This window comes from Vulpes vulpes, chromosome 14, assembly GCF_048418805.1.
Source record: "Vulpes vulpes isolate BD-2025 chromosome 14, VulVul3, whole genome shotgun sequence".
In the NCBI taxonomy this organism is placed as follows: domain Eukaryota; kingdom Metazoa; phylum Chordata; class Mammalia; order Carnivora; family Canidae; genus Vulpes; species Vulpes vulpes.
Genome location: NC_132793.1, coordinates 75,344,623 through 75,366,332, shown reverse-complemented (window position 1 = coordinate 75,366,332; position 21,710 = coordinate 75,344,623). Strand labels below are relative to the sequence as shown.

At 34.3% G+C, this 21,710-nt stretch overlaps 1 protein-coding gene across 1 annotated transcript in view; it reads right to left on the bottom strand.

The window, feature by feature from the left end:
• The window catches only part of HOMER1 (homer scaffold protein 1), a 131,234-nt gene that overhangs the window by 47,370 nt on the left and 62,154 nt on the right, over window positions 1–21,710 (bottom strand). The window contains exon 5 of the mRNA XM_025998256.2: window positions 15,713–15,852. Coding sequence (XP_025854041.1) covers window positions 15,713–15,852 — 140 coding nt within the window. The remainder of the gene's footprint in view (window positions 1–15,712; window positions 15,853–21,710) is intronic.

Below are 21,710 nucleotides of genomic sequence, written 5' to 3'. Positions count from 1 at the left end.
GCTGGTGGCATGGGGTAGGGATGGGGCTAGGGGTGGAAGCAGAGGGAAAGAATCTCAAGCAGATTCCCAGCTGAGCACGGAGGCCAATGCAAGGCTCAATCTCAAGACAATGCTGAGCTTAAATCATGAGTTGGTCACTTTACCAACTGAACCACCCAGGTGCTCCCAAGGAACTCTATTTTTGTAAATGCTTATACATAACATTTTATCAATAATTTCATTACAACCCTCAAACTAGCTGTTAACATAGGGTTTTTCTCATTATTCTGAGGTTAGAATTTCCAAAGATTATTCTTGCTGCAGTAATCAAGTATATGAGCACTAAACTAAATACAGAATGACACACTGTATCCTATGGATCAATAATACACTATGAACCAATTTATATCATTCATATCAATGGATATGAATGTATGCATAAAACTCTTAAATGAGGGCAAATTATAAAATTAGTAAAGGAGGGAGAGATTACAGGGACAAACGGAGTTAGCTGAATAAATAGCCCTTTGTATAGTTCCCACTCCTACTAAAGTTAAATAACAAATTAAACAACATGAGTGAACTCTGTAGTACATATCACATTAGGGAACAGACTGGTAAAGAGAAATATGTAAGGCTCAACTAAAGCTATTACATTTTGAAAAAGTGACGAATACAAAAATACAACATTGTGAGGTTGAGTGCTTCTTGATCTCAACATACTTAACCTAGGACTATATATCTATTCTCCTTTTTACAGCATTTGGAATAATTTATAAAATAAATATTTAAATAATATGGTAATGTAGGAAATATTTTCTAAATTCAAATACAGATTATAAGCTTGATTCCCTAAATTCACTTTGAATTGACTTGCCTTTTGATACTATGACAGTGAGAACAAAGCAGAAGTGAATATTTTATAGCAATTTTAAAGCCTCACTCTGGGTGTCATTATCCGATAATGCACATGCTGTAACTATGTTTTCACTTGCAAAAATTGGGTTGATTTACGTGGAACAGAAAATGCTATATAATTACTTCCCAAAATATGTTATGAAAATAAAACTGTACAAATGAAACCAAATTCTGTAGGCTATCAAGAATTTTCTATGCATGAATTTTACCTAATTTTCCTTTATGCAAGTTTTCTTTTGGATCCTTCTGCTATCATATGAAGCAAATGCTTATCAAATTTCTATTACAACAATCTTATTTTTTAAAACTTTTTAAAAGATTTTATTTATTTATTAATAAGAGACACACAGAGAGAAAGGCAGAGACAGAAGCAGAGGAAGAAGCAGGCTCCATGCAGGGAGCCCGATGTGAGACTCAATCTTGGGACCTCAGGATCACATCCTGGGGCAAACGTTCAACCAAAGGCAGGTGCTCAACCACTGAGCCACCCAGGCATCCCCAATAATCTTATTTTTATCCAAGTATTACTAAGATTTCACCTCTACCTAGTAACACAGAGTTTTATCTGTGTTAACCGTGTTAACAGTAACTCAGCTTTTATCGAAGTCTAAATTCTGGGCATCTCTGTATGCTTGAACCTTGTTTCGAGATTTTCACTTTTTTTCTTTAATTTTATCTATTTCCTTTTTTTAATTTTTATTTTTTTAATGATAGTCACAGAGAGAGAGAGAGAGAGGCAGAGACATAGGCAGAGGGAGAAGCAGGCTCCATGCACCAGGAGCCCGATGTGGGATTCGATCCCAGGTCTCCAGGATCGCGCCCTGGGCCAAAGGCAGGCGCTAAACCGCTGCGCCACCCAGGGATCCCAATTTTATCTATTTCCTTGTCATATTCATTTTCTTTTCAACTAGAATTTAATGAATTGGATTGCCTTTTTTCTAAGAGGTATGAATAATTAAATCTCAATTTAAAAAAAAGGGGAAACCAGACACTTACTTTAGCTTTTCTTTAATTGTAATTATATAAAGCTCTTTGTTAAAAAATCAGTGCAATGTTTCATGCATTTAAATTTATACAACGATGTTCATTGATAAATCACTTACAACTTCATTATCTTACTTCCATTGGAATATACCTAATATCCATTCATAGCTATAAAAAAAGCACTTGTAAATTTAGAAATAAGCAAAATCTTATGATTATAGAAACTACCAACAAGAAACAGTCGAGTTATTAATTCTATACTTTTCTTAGAAACATTTAAAATTTGCCTCACAACATCCCTGTGAGGTGGGGAGTAAAGTGTTCTCATATATCACAACAAAAGAAGTGGACCAATACAAGAGTATCAGATTACATGTAGGAAAATGGCTTCATTAAGTCTTAAAGGAAGTGACAGGTATAAACAGTTCTACTTTGCAAATTAGGCTGATTATTTTCCACAATTTTTAAATCAGGAATAAAGCTATTTTGATTCTCAAATAGGAATTTTTCTTTATGAAGGACTTTCAAGCCTTCCGAAAATTAAGTGGAGCAAAGAGATACTGAAGGGTTCTGTTCCAGACCAGCAAAACTGAGCGAGTATCACAGTAAAGTGAGGCAAATGAGTTTTCTGGTGTCCCAGGGCATATAAAATTTATGTTCACACTATACTGTAGTCTGTTAAGTGTGTAAAAGCATTATCTAAAAAAAAAAATGTACATGCCTTAATTAAAAAATGCTTTATTGTTAAAAAATTCTAACCATCATCTGAGTTTTCAGCATTTTAATCTTTTTTGCTGGTAGAGGGTCTCGCCTCGATGTTGATGGCTGCGGACAGATCAGGGTGGTGGTTGCTGAAGGTTGAGATGGCTGAGGCAATTCCCTAAAAGCAGACAACAAGGACTGTGCTGCACTGACTGGCTCTTCCTTTCATCAACAAATTCTCTGTAGTTAGTGATGCTATTTGATAGCATTTTATTCACAGACCTTCTTCCAAAATTGGAGTCAGTCCTCTCCAACCCTGTCTCTGCTTTATCACCTAAGTTTATGTGATCCTCTAAATCCTTTGTCGTCACTTTAATAATCTTCACAGCATCTTCTCCAGGAGTAGATTCCATCTCAAGAAACCACTTTCTTTGCTCATCCATAAAAAGAACTCCTCATCTGTTAAAATTCAATGAGATTGCAGTAGTTCAAATAATAATGATGAAAAGTTTGAAATAATGTGAGAATTACCAAAATATGACAGAGACCTGAAGTGAACATTTGCTCTTGGAAAAATGGTGCCAGTAGACTTGTTCAATTAGAGTTGCCACACACCTTCAATTTGTAAGAAGCACATTATCTAGTCAGTGCAATAAAGCAAAGCACGATAAAACAAGTTATGCCTGTATAATATCATTTTGCCAAAGGAGCAAAACATTTCTTTCTTCTGCTACATGGAGATACCTTAAGTGCTATCTAGGAATAAAAAGGAATTTTAACTCTGAAGTTATCTTCTTTAAAGGTTCTTTCTACTTTGGACTCTTCAAACTTAAAACTGTGAAGACTGGATATTTTAGAACTGTCATGTTTCTTTCTTCCATGTTAGTCACTCTCTTCTCTTAGTCAGGGATTATTTGCATCTTCTCTATCAGGACAAATGGCAGATCCTCTTCTTCCATAGGAAATGGTGACTCTGCTAAATTCCAAAACTCATGGCCACAGAAATGATCAGATAGCCAAGGAAAACTGGATCTCTTCGCAGAAGAAAAAATATCCAACTTGGAGAACTGATCTTTTCTCACTTTACAAAAAAACCTATCCAGCAGGTATCAGGATTTAACGAAGTAAGGCAGCAGGATTTAAAGAAGTAAGGCAGCTTTTCCAGGAAAAATATTCAAAGCAGTATTTTTCTTTTAAGTGAGAAGTGGGGAAAAGGGAAGGGAGTTTATGTAGGTATATAATTTTTCTTCTTTATTATTTCTGCCTAAGATATACATCTCTCTCCAAAAAACCAAAATGGATAAACTATGTCTAATATTAGTTCAGGGCTTGGCACCTAAGAGGTCCTGGAGATGGCAAGACCACTAAGATAAGGTACATTTCCTTTCCTTGCTATGGAAACTAAGACTTTCCAACCATTATTATGGAAATGAATGACAGAATGATTTAGCTACATCCTTTAAAAGAAACTGAATAGGTAGATAGTCCCACTGTTCCCTGGACTCAGAAAATATCCAGTGATATGGTTCTTTACATAATTTATCAAATACTAATATTCAATCTCTAAATACTGAGAGAAAAAAATCTATTATTTCATAGAGCCACAATGGCCTTAGTAACTTAGTTTATGAGTATACTAAGCATATCCTAGAACTATCTAATTACAAAAAACTATTAAACCAAAGGATTGAATATACTTTCCAAAGACACGTTTATTAACATGTTTTTCCATTAACCTCATGTTATAGACTCCAAGGCAGTTATGAAGAAAATTCACAAGAATTTTCTTATTACCATGAAGAACTTTAAGTGTTGAAAATAAAAAATAAAAAAAACAAACCAAAACAAAACAATAAAAACCTCTTTAATGCCCAGGTAAAGGAAACGAAAAAAATCTGGCTTAACTTAGTTTGTGACTTAATTTTCTACTTTATAGGTACCTTTTAAAATGTCCCACAATATAATTTTAACACCCCTATGTTGCTTAAAGGTTAATGTACAATCCAAAACTCTCTTAGACTACATGCATCCAGAAACAAAAGATCTTAGAGATAAACTAGAACACTACTGACATAAAACAAGTATTGATCACATAATTGATTTAAGATAATCATAAGCTAATGTTTCTAAAAAAAAAAACATAAGCTAATGTTTCTATAATGCAATAAGGGAATATGTGAAGAGTCTTCTAGAGTAATAATTATACTAGAAATCAGTTATTTGAAATGAGTAACTTTAATATGTTTGTTTCTATTCATATTTGATAAGAATATGCTTTATATTCACTAAAATAAAATGATTTATCCAGTATCTTCTTTAAAAATATTTATATTCTCACTCTGTTTTTTAAAGAACGTATTTTTACTAGTTATTGTAATTTTAAAAAATTAAAAAAGAGGGAGCACCTGGGTGGCTCAGTTGGTTAAGTGTCTGCCTTCAGCTCAGGTCATGATCCCAAGGTCCTGGGATTGAGCCCCACATTGAGCCCCATGAGCTCCAAGAGCCCCACATCGGGCTTCCTGCTCAGCTCAGTGGGGAGTCTGCTTCTCCCTCTCCCTCTGCCCCTCCCTCCTTACTTGCACGCTCTCTCACTTGCTCTCTCTCAAATAAATAAAATCTTTAAAAAGAATTAAAGTAGAAAAAAATCATTACTTAAAAAAATCAGATAAAGAAGTAAATCTGCTCCCATTTCCACCATCCATAAAAGCTATTCCACATATTCTGGAAAAGATAAAAAGCTAGAAAACTGCAAAGTTTTATAATTTTAGACATAAAAACTAAGGCATAGTGATGTGCTTTAAAGAAATAGTGACAGTTTTATAAAAGAATTCTACCTCTCAGTCAATTCTTCTATTCTTTAAAACAGACTATCAATTTACTTTTAAGAAATAGACATAGGGAAAGCTATGTTGCTATATATATTGCTATATATGTCAAAGCATAGATTTCTAAAGCTACCAACTGAGGGAAAGAAGTCACTAAACAATTAGAGTATCAAAGGGAAAAAAAACATCAAAAAACTAAGAATATAAAGAGCATCTATGAGGGACGCCTAGGTGGCTCAGGGGTTGAGAGTCTGCCTTAGGCTCAGGGCATCATTCCAGTCCAGGGATCGAGTCCCGCATGGGGCTTCCCTGTGAGGGAGCCGGCTTCTCTCTCTGCCTATGTCTCTGCCACTCTCCTTATGTCTCTCATGAATAAAGAAATAAAATCTTAAAAAAAAAAGCATCTATGAAAACCCACAGTTAATGTCATAATTAACAGTGGAAGACTTAAAGCTTCCCCTCTAAGATAAGAACAAGACAAGAATGTCCACTCTTGTCCCTTGTATTCAGCATTGTACTAGAGGTTCTAGACTTGGCAATTAGTCAAGAAAATGAAATAAAAGACATTCAGATGAGAAAGGAAGAAATAAAGTTATCTCTATTTGCACATGACATGATTTTGTATATAGAAAATCCTAAGCAAATTAATGGGATATAAGATCACTAAACAAAAATCATCTGTATTTAGCAATGAGCAATTAGAAAATGAAATAGAGAAAACAATCCCAGTAAGAGCATCAAAAATAAATCATCAAAATAACAGCATCAAAAATAAATAATAAAGGAATACATTTAACAAAAGAAGCACAAAACTTACACTTTGAAAAGTAAATAACACCATTGAAAGAAATTAAAGAGCTCAATAAATGGGAAAATATCCCATGTCCACTGATTGACAGACTTATCATTACTAAGATGGCCAGGAAAATTGTTCTACAGATTCAATGCAATCCCTATCAGAATTTCAATGGACTTCTTTACAGAAACTCATAGGCTGATCCTAAAATTTATGTAGAAATTCTAGGGACTCATAATAGTTGAAACAATCTTGAAAAGGAAGAATGAAGTTGGAGGACCTAAATTTCCAATTTCAAAACATACTGCAAAGCTACAGTCATGAAGAGTATGTTAGAATTGAGAGTTCAGAAACAAACCCCCATCTGTACAGTCAACTGATTTTTTTGACAGGGATGTCAAGACAATTCAGTAAGAAAAGAACAGTCTGTTCAATTAATGGTGCTGGGAAAACTGTATATCCACAGGCAAAAGAGTGAAGTAAGGCCTCTATCTCACAGTGTATGTAAAAATTGACTCAAAATGGATCAGACCTAATCATGAGAGTTCAGACTATTTAACTCTCAGAAGAAACATGTAAATTTTCATGACCTTGAATTAGGCAATGGTTTCTTAGATATGACAGCAAAAGTATGTGAAACAAAGGAGAAAAAATAGATAAATTAGACTTAATTAAAATTTAAAACTTTTGTATTGCAAAGGACACTATCAAAAGGTGAAAAGACAACCTACAGAATTGGAGAGAATACCTGCAAATGATTATCTGATAAGGAGTTTATATATCCAGAATATATAAAGAATTACAACCCAATTAAAAATGGATAAAGGATCTAGTAGCCATCTGAAAAACATATAAAAGTGGCCAACAAGCACATGAAAAGATGCTCAACAATATTAGCCATTAGGGAAATATGTACAAATTGAAACAACAATGAGATAGCCCTTAACACCTACTAAGATGGCTATAAGTAAAAAGATATAAGAGAAAATAGCAAGTCCTGATGATGTCAAGAAACTGTAACCTTTATACAATGCTGGTGTGAATGTAAAATGGTACAGCTGCTTTTGCAAAGTTTAACCTGTAGTTTGGCAGCTACAGGTTAAACATCAAATTACCAAGTGACCCAGCAATTCTACTCCTAGAATATACGTGGATAACTGAGAATACGTATTACACAAAAACCTGTGCACAAATAATCATAGCAGCATTATTCATAACAATGGTAGAATTTTCAGAAAGTGGAAGCAACACAAATGTCTATTATCTAATGAGTGGATTAATAAAATAAAATAGTATATCCACACAATGGAATATCATCCAGCAATAAAAGGAAATGAAGTACTGATGTATTCTACAATGTGGATAAACCTTGAAAACTCATGCTAAGTTAAAGAATTTAGTCATAAAAGACCACATATTATATGGTTCCATTTATAAAGAATGTCCATAACAGGCAAATCTATAGACAGAAAGATTAGTGGTGACCTTGGATTGGGGGAAGAAGGTAGTGTGTAGGAGGAAAAAAAAAAAAAAGTAGTTGCTAATGGGGGAGGTGAAGAAAATGTTTTAAAATTGACTGTGGAGGGACGCCTTAGTGGCTCAGCGGTTTAGCACCTGCCTTCGGCCCAGGGCATGATCCTGGAGTCCCGGGATTGAGTCCTGAATCGGGCTCCTTGCATGGAGCCTGCTTCTGTCTCTGCCTGTGTCTCTGCCTCTCTGCCTCTCTCTCTCTCTCTGTGTGTGTCTCTCATGAATAAATAAAATCTTTAAAAATAATAAAAAATAAAAAAATAAAATTGACTGTGGTGTTGGCTGCACAGCTCTATAAATATATCAAAGTCCCCTTGAATTATACACTTTAAATAGGTGAATTATTTAGTATGTGAATTACATCTCAAGAAAGCAGTTACTAAAATTACTAACAGGAATATTAATTGCTAAGTGGACCCTACTGGAATTAAAAATGTAAACTATTCTTCATACTGATATTTTTGTTGATCCTGTCTAGTAATATATTATTATCGCTAATGATCAAGATATACTAATGTATTTACCTCTTTCTGTCATTTCAGTGATGGCAAAAACATATATATTTATTTGCTTAACAAATTTATTCATAATCTCTTACATATCGAAATAGCTTGAAACTAAATGGTATACCAAGAAATGTAAATCAGTAAAACTCACTCCATAAGCTAAGAATCTAGTAGGGAAGTTTAACAAGTAGTGGTAAATATATGTTGAACAATGACAAAACTCTGGATGAAAAGTATCTTGAAGTATATGATAAAGAAAACAAACCCTCTTGGAGTTTAGTGGAAGGAGCACTGCCTCAATCAGGAAGGACCCTAAGGATCAATGCCTTTGGAGATCTCTGTTCTAATCAATCCATTAACAAATACTGCTGCTGAATACCTCACCTCTTCCCTGGCCTTGCTTGTACTTCGTTTTGTTGTTGTTGTTTTGCTTGTACTTCTGTAACATGAAGTGGATGGACTATGTAATAGAAAGTTTCTTGTATTTCCAAAGTTCTAATATTGAAGTTTAACTTCAATTTAGGCCAGGGTCATAAAAATCAACTATTTTCTCTACATTGGACATATGACCAAGCTAAACTGTCAGTGGAAAATGGAAAACTGATGGAAATAAATAGAAGTAAGATATACATTTACTTTAATTGGTTAGTCACATCTATATTTTTTTTTTTTTTATCCCTACAAGGAAGGTGTAATCCCTGGAGCATGACTACTTTCAATACATTTATTTCAGTCTGAGAGCATGAGAGTAAGTTTACAGAGGCAGTGGTGCTAGAGCTTAAAGGATATTACAGAGGTTGACCAGCTGGTGGTCCAGTTATGGCCAGAGGTGGATGGGAGGAAATACAGAGTGTGGGTACACAGCCACTGCAAAGAGAAGGGAAAATGTTCTAAAAACAAGGAAGCAAAGACTTACAGATAAGAAAGCATGCTTGCTTGATTATACGTGGAAAACCACCAGCAATTTGGAGTAACTGCTATAAAAGCATAAGGTGATGAGGCCGAGGAGGCCTCATCCGGTGACCATGGAATGGTCTATACATACCATGACACAATTGTTAGACTTTTGTGTTTGAGAGAAAAAACCTGTCAGAGTAATACGTCAAAAAAGAGGAAATGTCCAGGATTCATCTGCATGTATATATTATCCCAAACATCTCCACCAAGAGTTTATAAGGTTATTACAACAACGAATATTGCTAGTAAAATATGCTTAAAATCTTTACCCTGGGCTAAACCATATGTAAATCAGTTTCCTTTTGAAAGTCTAAACTAGAAACCAGATGGGTCATCTAGTCCCTATCCCTCTGTATGGCATTATTTTAAAAAACTTTAGTATCTTCAGATGAACCTTGCACATTTTACTTTACCACAGACCTCACCACTCCTTACTGCCATACATACCACAAATGTCACACCTTTATGTGGCTTGTTTGACCTCTTATGTTCACATCTTGATCTTGTCCCTTACTCCTCTAGTAAGAAAGATGGGAATCCAATTAAAAGGAAGAACATTTTCCTCTAAGTCCTAGAACTATCTATATCACACACCTCCCTCCCAGTAGAATCCCCACTATGGTCTTTTAAAATAAAAAATGAAAGGTTAAAATGAATTTTAAAAGCCCTCTACAGGGAAGAGATCATAAATAATCTAGGATCAATCTGTTCCATTATGAATGACCACGTCTAACTCCAGCTAGTCATTTTGAAAATGGAAGCTGACAATCAATGGGGACAGACTGATGAACATTCTTTCCCATTAATTACAATGATAAGGCAAAGAGGGAGAAGGGGAAGGGACCAATCCCAACGGAGGGGAGTTACTAATGTTTTTATTTTATATGAATAGTTATTTTTCTTCTTCCATACATCCTACATTAAGTGGTAATACCTGAAAAAAATGCTTCAGCAAATTTATACATTTTCTTCAAAATATTTTAGAAGACATTAGGAAAGAATAAAGATCAATTCTTAAAAATGCAGGACAGGAAATTTAAGTATACTTATTCAGAAAGATAATACTGTAAACACCCAATCACTATACTCTATTTTTTTTACTGCATCTTATTTAAAAGGTAAAAACTGCTTTTCACTTCCCAGAGAATGTAAACTGCATATATTATGAAATTACTATAGCACTTCTTATAAAATGCTATCTATTCAAAATTATGGTAAAGGAAATTCTGACACCTCTAAATTCTTATATTACAATCTCTCATAATCTGTCTCAGGCTTCAAATTAATTTTTAAAAAACCCAATCTAATTTCTGAAGTTCAATGGTGGAAGAATAACAATATTTAAGTCGTTGTAACTATTAGGGGAATCCTACAACTTAAATTTTCACCTGCAATTATATTAATGATAAAGCACTTCTTGTGAAATCAAATCCCAGGTTTACAGATAAAATTTTATCCAAACAAAAGTTAGCTAGAGAGATTATTTCTATTTTAATTCTTACCTATGACCCTTTAAGTTTTGCCTACTATTCATAAAAATGGGAGACACAGGGCATAGCTAAGAAAAGTAGAGTACCCCAGAGCTCTTAACAGTCATTCATCTTTTTCTTGTTTGTATCATCTTTCAAGTAAGTACAAACTGTATTTGATTCAAAATAAAGCACTTTTTAAAAAAATTTAACATGTAACTATAACGGTGTATAAGTTTTCTAACAAAATTTAGTTTTTCAAACTCTGCAAATATCCCTGATCAGTTTTAAAGCAGTAGCTTTCTGAAACTCTGATAATGAAGAAATTACGCTATTAAATAAAAATTAAATGAACCCAACCCAGATTTCATAAATTTGAGTAAAACTGTAGTTTGCTGGTTTAAAGTAAAATCAATATACTAAAGAGTAACATCTGTGCATACATCCTTTAATGAATATCTGCTGGAAACACACAAAGTGGCAGAAAAATCTCTTTAACAGAAGAGAAGACACATGCAGCACCCCCAAAATGTGTAAGTACTAGCAGCACCATAAGAATATACTATATAAACATTAAAAGAATTTAAATATAATCAGTGCTTAAAACAGCCTATTTTCCTTAATATAATCAAACGGTTATTAAAATTTATCAGTACAAAAATAGCTTCACAAACTACTAGTGTATATATACTAGTTCTGGACCCTCAGAAATAAAATAATAGCAGTTATTTATCAATATGTTACTGTATATGTGGGGAACATAAATTTACACTGAACAAAATAAAAAGTTTTAGTTTTTAGTATTATATTCTAACAGCACTGGGATAGTGTAAAATTAACTATTTCCAAAGGGAATTTAGATAGCTTTAAGTCTTAAAAAACATATCCTAGAATTTCTTATTAAGAACAAGTAAATTCCAGAATTCATACAGCTGATGCTATAAAGCAAACAGTAAGTCCCTGGAAACAGAAAACAAAACCTTCCCCCATTTGTTTATGCTGTTCTATTAGTATATATCTGCTTTATTTAGTACATAGCTAATCTAAGATAAGGTCTCAAAGGACACCCTGAACACTTCGGTGGGGAATATATACCTGCTCAGTCCTCAAATGATTTTTATCATTTAGGTTAAAAAATAATTTTTAAGAAAAATAGCAATTTAGATAAAATATAATGCCATTTCTCCCAAAGAAATCACACTCGATCTTAGCCAAAAGGCTGAGAAGTGATCCTCCCCAAAGAAATCAGTAAACGTTTTCAAACTCACTAATTCCCCCTTTTATACACTCCTAAACTTCAAAAAGCATTTATATAAATACACTAAAAATGTATTAATTTATTGAACTTACTCAATGAGAATGTTTTTGCATAAGGTAAGGACATAAATAGCACTTGACTAAGGAATACTGAGTAGCCCATACATTCTAAAATTTAGTTCAGCGGTATAATTAAAAATCAAAGAAAAGAGTAAATAATTCAAAGTAGACCGTATAATGACACTGAGATAGAATATAAATAGCTGTGCTACCTTAGTAAGTAAGTTTTTTAAAAAGCTCGAAAGTAATTTTAAAACAAATTGTGGGGCAGCCCAGGTGGCTCAGTGGTCTAGCGCCACCTTCAGCCCAGGGCGTGATCCTGGAGATCCAGGATCGAGTCCCACGTCAGGCTCCCTGCATGGAGCCTGCTTCTCCCTCTGTCTGTGTCTCTGTCCCTCTCTCTCTCTCTGTGTCTATCATGAATAAATAAAATCTTAAAAAAATAAAAATAAAAAATGAAAGTATTGTGGATGAAATTTTACGTCTGGGATTTGCTTTTAAAATAATACAAAAGTGGGGGATCCCTGGGTGGCTCGGCGGTTTGGCGCCTGCCTTTGGCCCGGGGCGCGGTCCTGGAGTCCGGGATCAAGACCCACGTGGGGCTCCCTGCATGGAGCCTGCTTCTCCCTCTTCCTGTGTCTGCCTCTCTCTCTTTCTCTCTGTCTATCATGAATAAATAAATAAATATCTTAAAAAAATTAAAATAAGTAATACAAAAGTGGAAGACTGGGCAGGGGTAGGAATAAGACCGGCCATTTTTACATAACTCTTGAAGATGGGGGGGTGTTCATGGGAGTTCATCATAGTACTCTCTCTTTCAAATATATTTGAAAATCTGTAAAAGTTTAAAGAATAACAAAAAAAAAATCTTCCTTATGTCTTTAAAGCTAGTAATTTTTAAAAAGTACATAAAACGAACAAAGAGTAAAGAACCAACCATATCACAATTGCCAAAATTTCAGGACCAAATGAAAATCAAGGCCACCTTTTGGTATGTTAATTAATGAATTCATGAAACTAGGTACACGGTTTGAATTTTAAGAGCACAAATTGGCTTGCTAAGTACTATTACTACCATCAACTCTTAACTAACTTGACTAACTAGGTCATTGCTCTTCATATCCTTTCTTCATGAAATCACAACACAGATATTTTAGTGACTTTGCTCCTTACTTAACAGTAAAATGGCATCAACCAGGACAGAGAAATGTTGGCAAAATATATATATATATATTTGTTCATTCTTTTCTGTTGAAGTAAGTACTAAGGAAGAAAGCAAACATTGTCTAAATAAGCCTTAAAAAACATACTTTTGTCTTCCTTTGTAAAAAAAAAAATAGTGTTTAAATTATCAAATTTAAACACAAGTTTCAGATTTAAATAAAAATTATTTTAATCTTCTGTTTCTCATTCATGAAACGTTGATCTTATTTCTACAGAGTACTTTTAGGATAGGAAGATAATAACTTCCTAACACTACGGTGTACTTGTGATAGGAGTTCAACTAAAATGTACTCTAACTGGCATTCCCTATTGGGATCAAAAGGTGAGCTGCAATCCTACTCAAGTTTCATGAACTATGCGACCTAGGACAACTGACCTAACCGCTGGGATTTAGTCCCATGTGTTGAAGGCACACGCTTTCAAACTGATGTTTCTTACATTATAATCAGGCACCTACACAAATCTGTGCATTACTGAATGAAGCAAAGTTTCTATTCTTAATGTGAATTTTACTCTAATATTTCCTATCTCATGTTTAATTTTTTAGAATGCCAAGAATAACCTAAATTGATTTCAAACTACCGAAGTTTGGAAGATCCTAGATTACACCATCTTTAAGGTCTCTCCTATTATTTTGGGATTCTAACATTGGTTATAAAACACTCAATCGTCCATCTCAGGTAGAAATCAAAACTAGTTCAGAAGGTAAGTCTCCTGAAATACTGTAAGCTATTTTTAAAATGATATAACAAGAAAACTGTAAGACTGTATAATACCTTTAACATAATTAAAAGCTTTAAATGACCTATTAAATTTTCTTTTCAGAACTCAAGTATCTCCATGAGTAATCTACAGATTCTAGTAGTCAAAGAAGCTGTACCTTCAAGTAAAAATAACTAACTCCTATTAGACTCCCAAGTACAGAGCAGATCAATAGAAGATGACTAATCCCAGTCCACAACTCCAAATACTAAGGATCAGGAAAACAACAAACATTCAGAGACTTTTAGGTGCATAAAGTAAACTAGAAATAGTTTTTACAAATGTTAAATACAAAAGTTCTCATTTCCAAATGCTATAATATTCAATGCACATGGCTCATTTAAGTAAGTCAAAGAAATCAAATTTATTATGTTCAGTGCATTTACATCTTTTAAATGGGTATGTTAAATTTAATAGGAATAAAATTTTTCCTTCCCTCATATTTTTTAAAAACTACATACTAATCACATTGCTCTTCAGTTGTAATTGCATATTAAAAAAACCTATATATTTTACCTATTGATGTGTACATGATATTCAGAGGAACTAATAAATTTTTTATGTATTCATTTTATTTTTATAACAATAGAAAAGAGAATATGCTTACACTGCCATAGTTAAAACATATTAATGCTTTAACCATGATAATTCTAAGATGGGTCTACTATTGTATGCCAAATTATTAGCATTTTTAGGTACAAAATTAGAATAGTCTTGCAGTCACAAAGTTTTCCTCACACGTTCCTTAAAAAAACTCACAACTAATTTCTTCCTCAGCCTGATCATGAGGTCTCTCAGTGTTAGTCTCTAATGTGTATATTCCGTGCTGCCCCTAATATTCAACAAATTCAATCAAAATTAGAATTCTCATGAAAAAAAGTCTGGAATTTCTCACTTCACAATTGTTCTGAATATGTTCAAGAATTTGATTTTTTTAGAAATTGGTCCTCAAAAGAGATGCACAATATAGGAAAACTATTTTCTTAATTTCATTAAAACTACCTGGTCAAAAATTTCCAAAGAAAGATAAAATTTAACTTTAAGACAATGACTGATAGATATTCGTTTTTATTTGCAATGCTGCACTTCCAGAGACCTGTGTCCAAAAAAAATACCACAGTATGGCAAATTAACTGGTTTAGAACACATTTAAGATAAATTTTATCTTTTTGAAGTATCAAATTCTTTTACAGTTCAGAACTACAAGATTTATCCCCTGTTAGTTGGTACAAAATCTCAATCTGACATAAACGTTAATAGAAGTTACAACAATAACTTCTTTCCTTCTGTGAAATCCTATGGTGAGATCACCTCTAAGAGCACAGTAAAGCTTAATTTCAGAGTAGGAAGTAGATTTACAAATCAAAAAACAAAAAAAAATTTTTAACCCTCAAGAACATAGATGAAACCAGGTTAACAAAGGTGGCCTTTTAGGGGCTATGTTAAAAAAATAAGTAGAAAAGATTTACAATAATAAAGTGTTTCACTGAAAAATGATTTGTACTGCAATTAACTCAGTAGTTCTTTTTCTACATAAAGGAAATGTTCATTCCAGTCCATATAGGCATCTATAAACTATTTAAAAACCTTTCTGAGGTTAAAAGTAATAGTTTAAAAAAAGAAAAGAAAAAGATTGACCTGGGTTTTCACTTAGGGTTGTAACTTTTCAAAATTTATCTGAAACCAGTAAGTTTCCATATTTACACATTTTACTTAATCATGATGGTTGAATTGAATCTGTACCTATGTGAAAATGGCAATGCATTCTGAGTTGGTTCAGCCCTTGGCTCTGAGTTCTGTGTCACATCAGGTGTTCTTTCATCATCTGTTCCATTGATACTTTCTGGTGTTAAAGGAGACTGAAGATCTCCGCCTGCTGATTCCTTTAAAAAAAGGGAGGTAGGGGATAAAAGTGTTATACTTTTATTAAAATATACAAGATTAACTTAAAGTTCAAAGTGACTCCAACGTATGCTTACTTACAAACTATACTTCCATTGAAATTTGAGTCAAAGATGTAAAAAATAAAATTTAAAGGAGAAATAATTTTTAAAAGCAGAGCAACTCATAAGAAAACAATATAATTTAGAAATGTAGTTTCAAAGAACTAAAGAACTTCTGGGTTTATATAAACAAGTAATTGGTTAGAATAAAAGATGTTCAGAGAACTAATTATGAAAAAGAAGACAGCACAAAAATGCAAGAAAATGTCATTTTCCTTGGGAAGGTAGGAAGGCAAAGGGAAGAATGGAATCTTCAACAAGTTTTAATTTTTTTTTATCTGCCCTACTTTTCAATTCCATAGTTATCTACAAAAGCAGCCAGAAATCCCTCTGCTACACATATAGAGTGAGTGTATTTCAGTTTGCCTGAACAATGGAATTATTCTTCTTCACAAAATTTTTCTTATTTCTACTTTAAATTAAGTTTTGTCTATCAAGGTAAATTTAATTCTTCCTCTGGAAAGTAAGTAGAATTTAAAATGAAGCTCAAGCTGACACTTATTATTGTGACTGCCATCTTAAGATTTTCTAAGTTTGGTATTATTAGAGATCAGAATTGAGGGGTCATTGGATAAATCTGTTAACCAGGAGAGGTCCTAGTACCAGATCATTTTAAGTATAGCTTTGTGGACCCCTTGTGATCTCTGGGCACTAAAACTTCACGACTGAAATATTAGGCTATGCTAAGGAAGAAAATGAAAGCATCAGTGTCCAATAGGAGAGCGGGTAGGTATGGTCATAAGCTAAAAAAATATGGGATTTCTTCAAATAAAAACAAGAGGGGTACATAGCTGGCTCAGCTGGTAGAGCATGCGACTCTTGATCTCCAGGTGTCAGTTTGAGCCCCACGAGGGGCAGAGCTTACTTAAAAGAAAACCCAACCAAGAAGAAAAATGTGTGTAATACAGGAAAATGCTTATAATTAGAAAAAATATAAGTATACAAGGAGATATCTTAGATTATGATAATTTATATATGTTAAATAAAAATACTTCACATGGAGAAATCCTAGGAAGAAATATAGAAAATATTAATGTGGTGAGTAACTAACTTTCTTTCGGGAGCTTCTGGCTTTAGATTGAATGTATTTTATTTCACATTTAAGTATTTTAACAAATTCTACCATAATGCTATAAATTATATAAGCTATTAAAGGTCAAAAGGCTACTTTCTTTCTTTTTTATTTTTATTTTTTAAAGATTTATTTATTTATTTATGATATACAGAGAGAGAAAGAGAGAGAGAGAGAGGCAGAGACACAGGAGGAGGGAGAAGCAGGCTCCATGCCGGGAGCCCGACGTGGGACTCGATCCCAGGACTCCAGGATCGCACCCTGGGCCAAAGGCAGGCGCTAAACCGCTGAGCCACCCAGGGATCCCCAAAAGGCTTGATTCCACCTTATCACTTAACCATTTTTCAATTATTAATTGAAACCTCTATTTTGACCTTTAATTTCATTCTTTTAAAATCTTTCTCCTAAATCCTCTTTGTTTCAAGTAACTGACAGTCAATGCATGAATAAGGTTTATTGTATAATGTGACAACATAAAATGGGAACGATATCCCAAGTGACTACTTCTAGGTCAATTATGGATCATATCAATTAGCGAAAAAGTTCAAGAAGCATGAAGAAATAAATCAAGACTATTTCTCTTCCAGAAGGCCAAACCGAACTAAAATAATGAAGGTGCGCTGTCCAGTCAGTTGAACAGTAAGTTGATTCACTGGAAATGAGAACAGAAACAAATTACCGTGTTAAACGGAAAGGGTTAACAACTAAGGATTCACTTGGAGATTTGCTAGAATTGATTGAAAAGAGTGTGAGGGACAAAAGTAGATTAGGATTAAAAGAGAGAGGAAAGAGAAATAGTAGTTTGATTTCTGGTTCTCACTGCCTTCTGGGGGGAAATGAGGGTTTTGGTACATGGGGCTGGGGGAGGCCAAGAATGTCGATGCTATTGAAGCAGAAAGACCATTTCAGAGGCAGGCTAGGAAGGACAAAAAGGACAGGAAGAAAGAGATAGAGGTTCCAACAATCCCAAGTACCTCAACTCAACAAACTTTCCATCAGAATGCTTGAATATTAGCTATATTTAATGAAAGGCATGCTCAGTTACCCAAGACATTATATCTAAAATGAAAAAAATAAAATAAAATAAAATAAAATAAAATGAAAACAAAAAGCCAGAGCACTTTTTTTAAATAAAGCAGGCTAAAAATTAATAAAATCAGTATTTGCTCATAAGAGTTACAACAGTACATTAGAGCATAAAGGGAAAATCAAACTCCTTTGACTTTCAAACTACCCAACAGGTAGTCAAAAGTAATCTGTGAAACCTTCTGGGAATTTTATCTGTATTAAAAATAACACAGTGAAATTATTTTATTTAATGTATTCCAAACATCTAGTTCTTTTTTTTTTTTTTTTTTTTCATCTAGTTCTTTTTTATACTAAATTTTGAGTAATTTCTTAAACATTCAAGTTACGTTATTCCTATAAAAAAACATACCTTATATCAAGCCAACATTTTATATCTTCAATTCAAACATTAAAATTAAAAACTTGGAGATATACTGGACTATACACTTTTGAAAGGAAAAAAAAGGATAGGCTGTCTTTAGAAAGACATTCTTGGGACGCCTGGGTGGCTCAGTGGTTGAGCGGCTGCCTTTGCCTCAGGGCGTGATCCCAGAGTCCCAGGATCTAGTCCCACATAGGACTTCTTGTACGGAGCCTGCTTCTCCCTCTGCCTGTGTCTCTGCCTCTCTCTGCCCCTCTCTCTGTCTCTCATGAATAAATAAATAAAATCTTTTAAAAAAAAGACATTCTTAAGCTAATATGGCTAGTAGCCATTTTAAGGTAAAAATTATCAAACATATCTTTTTGACACATGGCTGTGTATGTGTATATGTATACCAAAGTTGATAAGAAAGATGAAAAGTGTGAAACATAAAATATAAGCACAGATCTAAGACTTAGGAACTGCTTCTTAAGAATTTTCTCTCTCTGGGGCACCTGGGAGGTTCAGTCCGTTAAATGTTGCCTGCATTGGGCTCAGGTCATATTCCAGCCACACTGGGCTCTCTGCTCAGTGGGGAGTCTGCTCCCTCCCTCCCTCTGCCTCTCGCCCCACTCATGCTTGTGCTCTCTCTCTCTCTCAAATAAAATAAATAAAATCTTTAGAGAAAAAAAGAATTCTTTCTCTCCACTCATTTATGAAGTTGTAGGAAAGCCAAAAATAAACCAACAAAAAACCCACAGTAGGAAATATTCTGAATCACATGAAAAAGAAATGACCCAGGCCTCTCCAGGCCTTCAGGGTGGTACCACTAACCTCCCCTCTGGTGTCTATGCTGTAGTAGGACAGTGGGCAGGAAGGACGGGGCAGCATTGCCCTTCTCTAGACCAAATACCACCAACACCTTCCATTTAATTCCAGTAAAGACTAAAATTAACATTCCTGTTACAGTTCCAACCTTTCTGACTTAAGGAAAACAGAGCTCCTTCTCTTTATCATTTGATAAACATTCAAAGAAGACTTATCCTATTTCAGTCTTTTCTATTTAAATGAAGATGAAAACACTGTTTTCTGGGCAGAAGCTCAAACAGGAAGGACCTTATAATTTTGAGTTCCCATGGCTGTAGATACAGAAAGAAATGCCAGGGAAGAGACACAGAAGAACAAAAGGATACATTAAGGAAGATGAGGCTGAGATCATATGCCTACTACTGTCATAAACCATTCTCCATACCTGGTCACCACTTCTGAAATCCTACTTTCTGACAACCATAGAAATTCTTTGTAAACTAACTCATGCTGCTCTTTCCCCATGTAAAAGTGTAATGGCTGACGGATCACAGTGCTAGTGGGTTAATCTCTCTTCTGTATATTTTTGTACCTACTAGTTACATTAAATGCTTACCCAGAATCAGCTCTATCTGTCCCAAGCATATGCGAATTGCATTTATATTATTATACAGCTGAATTAAATATTACGCAAGCTAATAAAATCTAAATCCAAAGCTAGAGTGGTTATTTTGATAAAAACCAAAACACACTCTTAGAAACTAAAAAGTAAAATAAAATCTACAGTAACAGAAAATGACAGGAAAATCTACTATCACACTCAGATTTCTTTCCAAGTGACAAGGGTTAGCTCTACTTAAAAGAAAAACAGGAAATTGCAGACAACTAATTTTAACTATGATTTATGTACAAAAGATAACATGGAATTCCAATCAACAGATTCATATTCAAAAATTCATATTCAGCTTTAAATAAAAATATTGGTGAATCCCTAAAACATAGTATTATTGAACTTTAATTTATAAACTTAAAGATCTTTCAATGCTTCTTCACAGTAACCGACTTTTTTTTTTTTTTTAAGATTTTATTTATTTAACAGAGACAAAAAGCACAAGCTGGGGGAGTGGCAGACAGAGGGAGAGGGAGAAGCAGACTCCCTGCTGAGCAGGGAGCCAGATATGGGGCTCTATCCCAGGACCTCTGAGATTGTGACCTGGGCTGAAAGTATGGTGCTTAACTGACTGAGCCACCCAGGTGCCCCATTAACCAACCTTTAAAAAAAAAATTTATTTATTCATGAGAGACACAGAGAGAGGCAGAGACACAGGCAGAGGGAGAAGCAGGCTCCCCACTGAGCAGGGAGCCCAATGTGGGACTCGATCCCAGGACCCTAAAATCACAACCTGAACCAAAGGCAGATGCTCAACCACTGAGCCACCCAGAAATCCCATCCAATTTTTTTGATTAACTCATCAACTACTAGTTTTAATTCTAACAGGTAAGAGGCACTGTACACCCTCCTATCCTCTCAACCTAACCCACACTCTTCTCACTTGCTCTTCAACCTGGTATCTATCGGCCCTCTGCCATTATTTGACTTTGTCAGATGCAATCTAGCTTTATTCCCCTCCATGGTCAGCCTATACCAGAAAGCCAATCACCTTCATTATATTCTCACTAGCATTTAGAGGCTTCCTTCCACAACAACTATCTTGCCAATTTACAATTTCTATCAACTAAACCATCATTCCTCATTCTTGTGTGCCCAAGCTAACCAAGTACAATGAGAGAAAATGCTATTAAATAGGTTTGTTAGTGTCATGAAAATAATTCTGAGCCCTGACTTCAATTATGCTCTTTAAGTGCTGAGTAATCTTTAATTTTACTTATACTCCCACTTGACTCTTCTTTTTTTACCTTACCTAACAGCTGTTCCAAACCTGTGTTCAGCCTTCTCTCTCAGTGAATGACCTAACTCTTCCTTCCAGCGAAAATAACCTGGCATGGACTTCCTCAGTCTTCCTCCTATCTGTATCTGAATCTATTTTTATCCTTCCCTCCTGTCTCAGATGAAGAAGTGGCTCATTTGTTTCCATCCTCCTCCCTCACAATATTACCTTCTGCTGCACAATGCTCCATCAATGATCCCCTTCCTTCTATTTTTCTGTCTCCTTTACTCATCCCTTACATTTAAAAACATATGCAAATCACTCCCATACATACATTCTACAAAAAAAAAAAAAAAAATCCTCAGCGTCACATCTTCCTGAGATTATGTTAAACTCTTATTCTCAAAAAAAAAAATAAATAAATAAATAAATAAATAAACTCTTATTCTCCTCCTACAAAAGAAAATAATATTTGTGACCCTATTCCCACTACCAAACACTTCTGCCATAAGAATAGCCCAAAGTCACTAACTCTACTTCC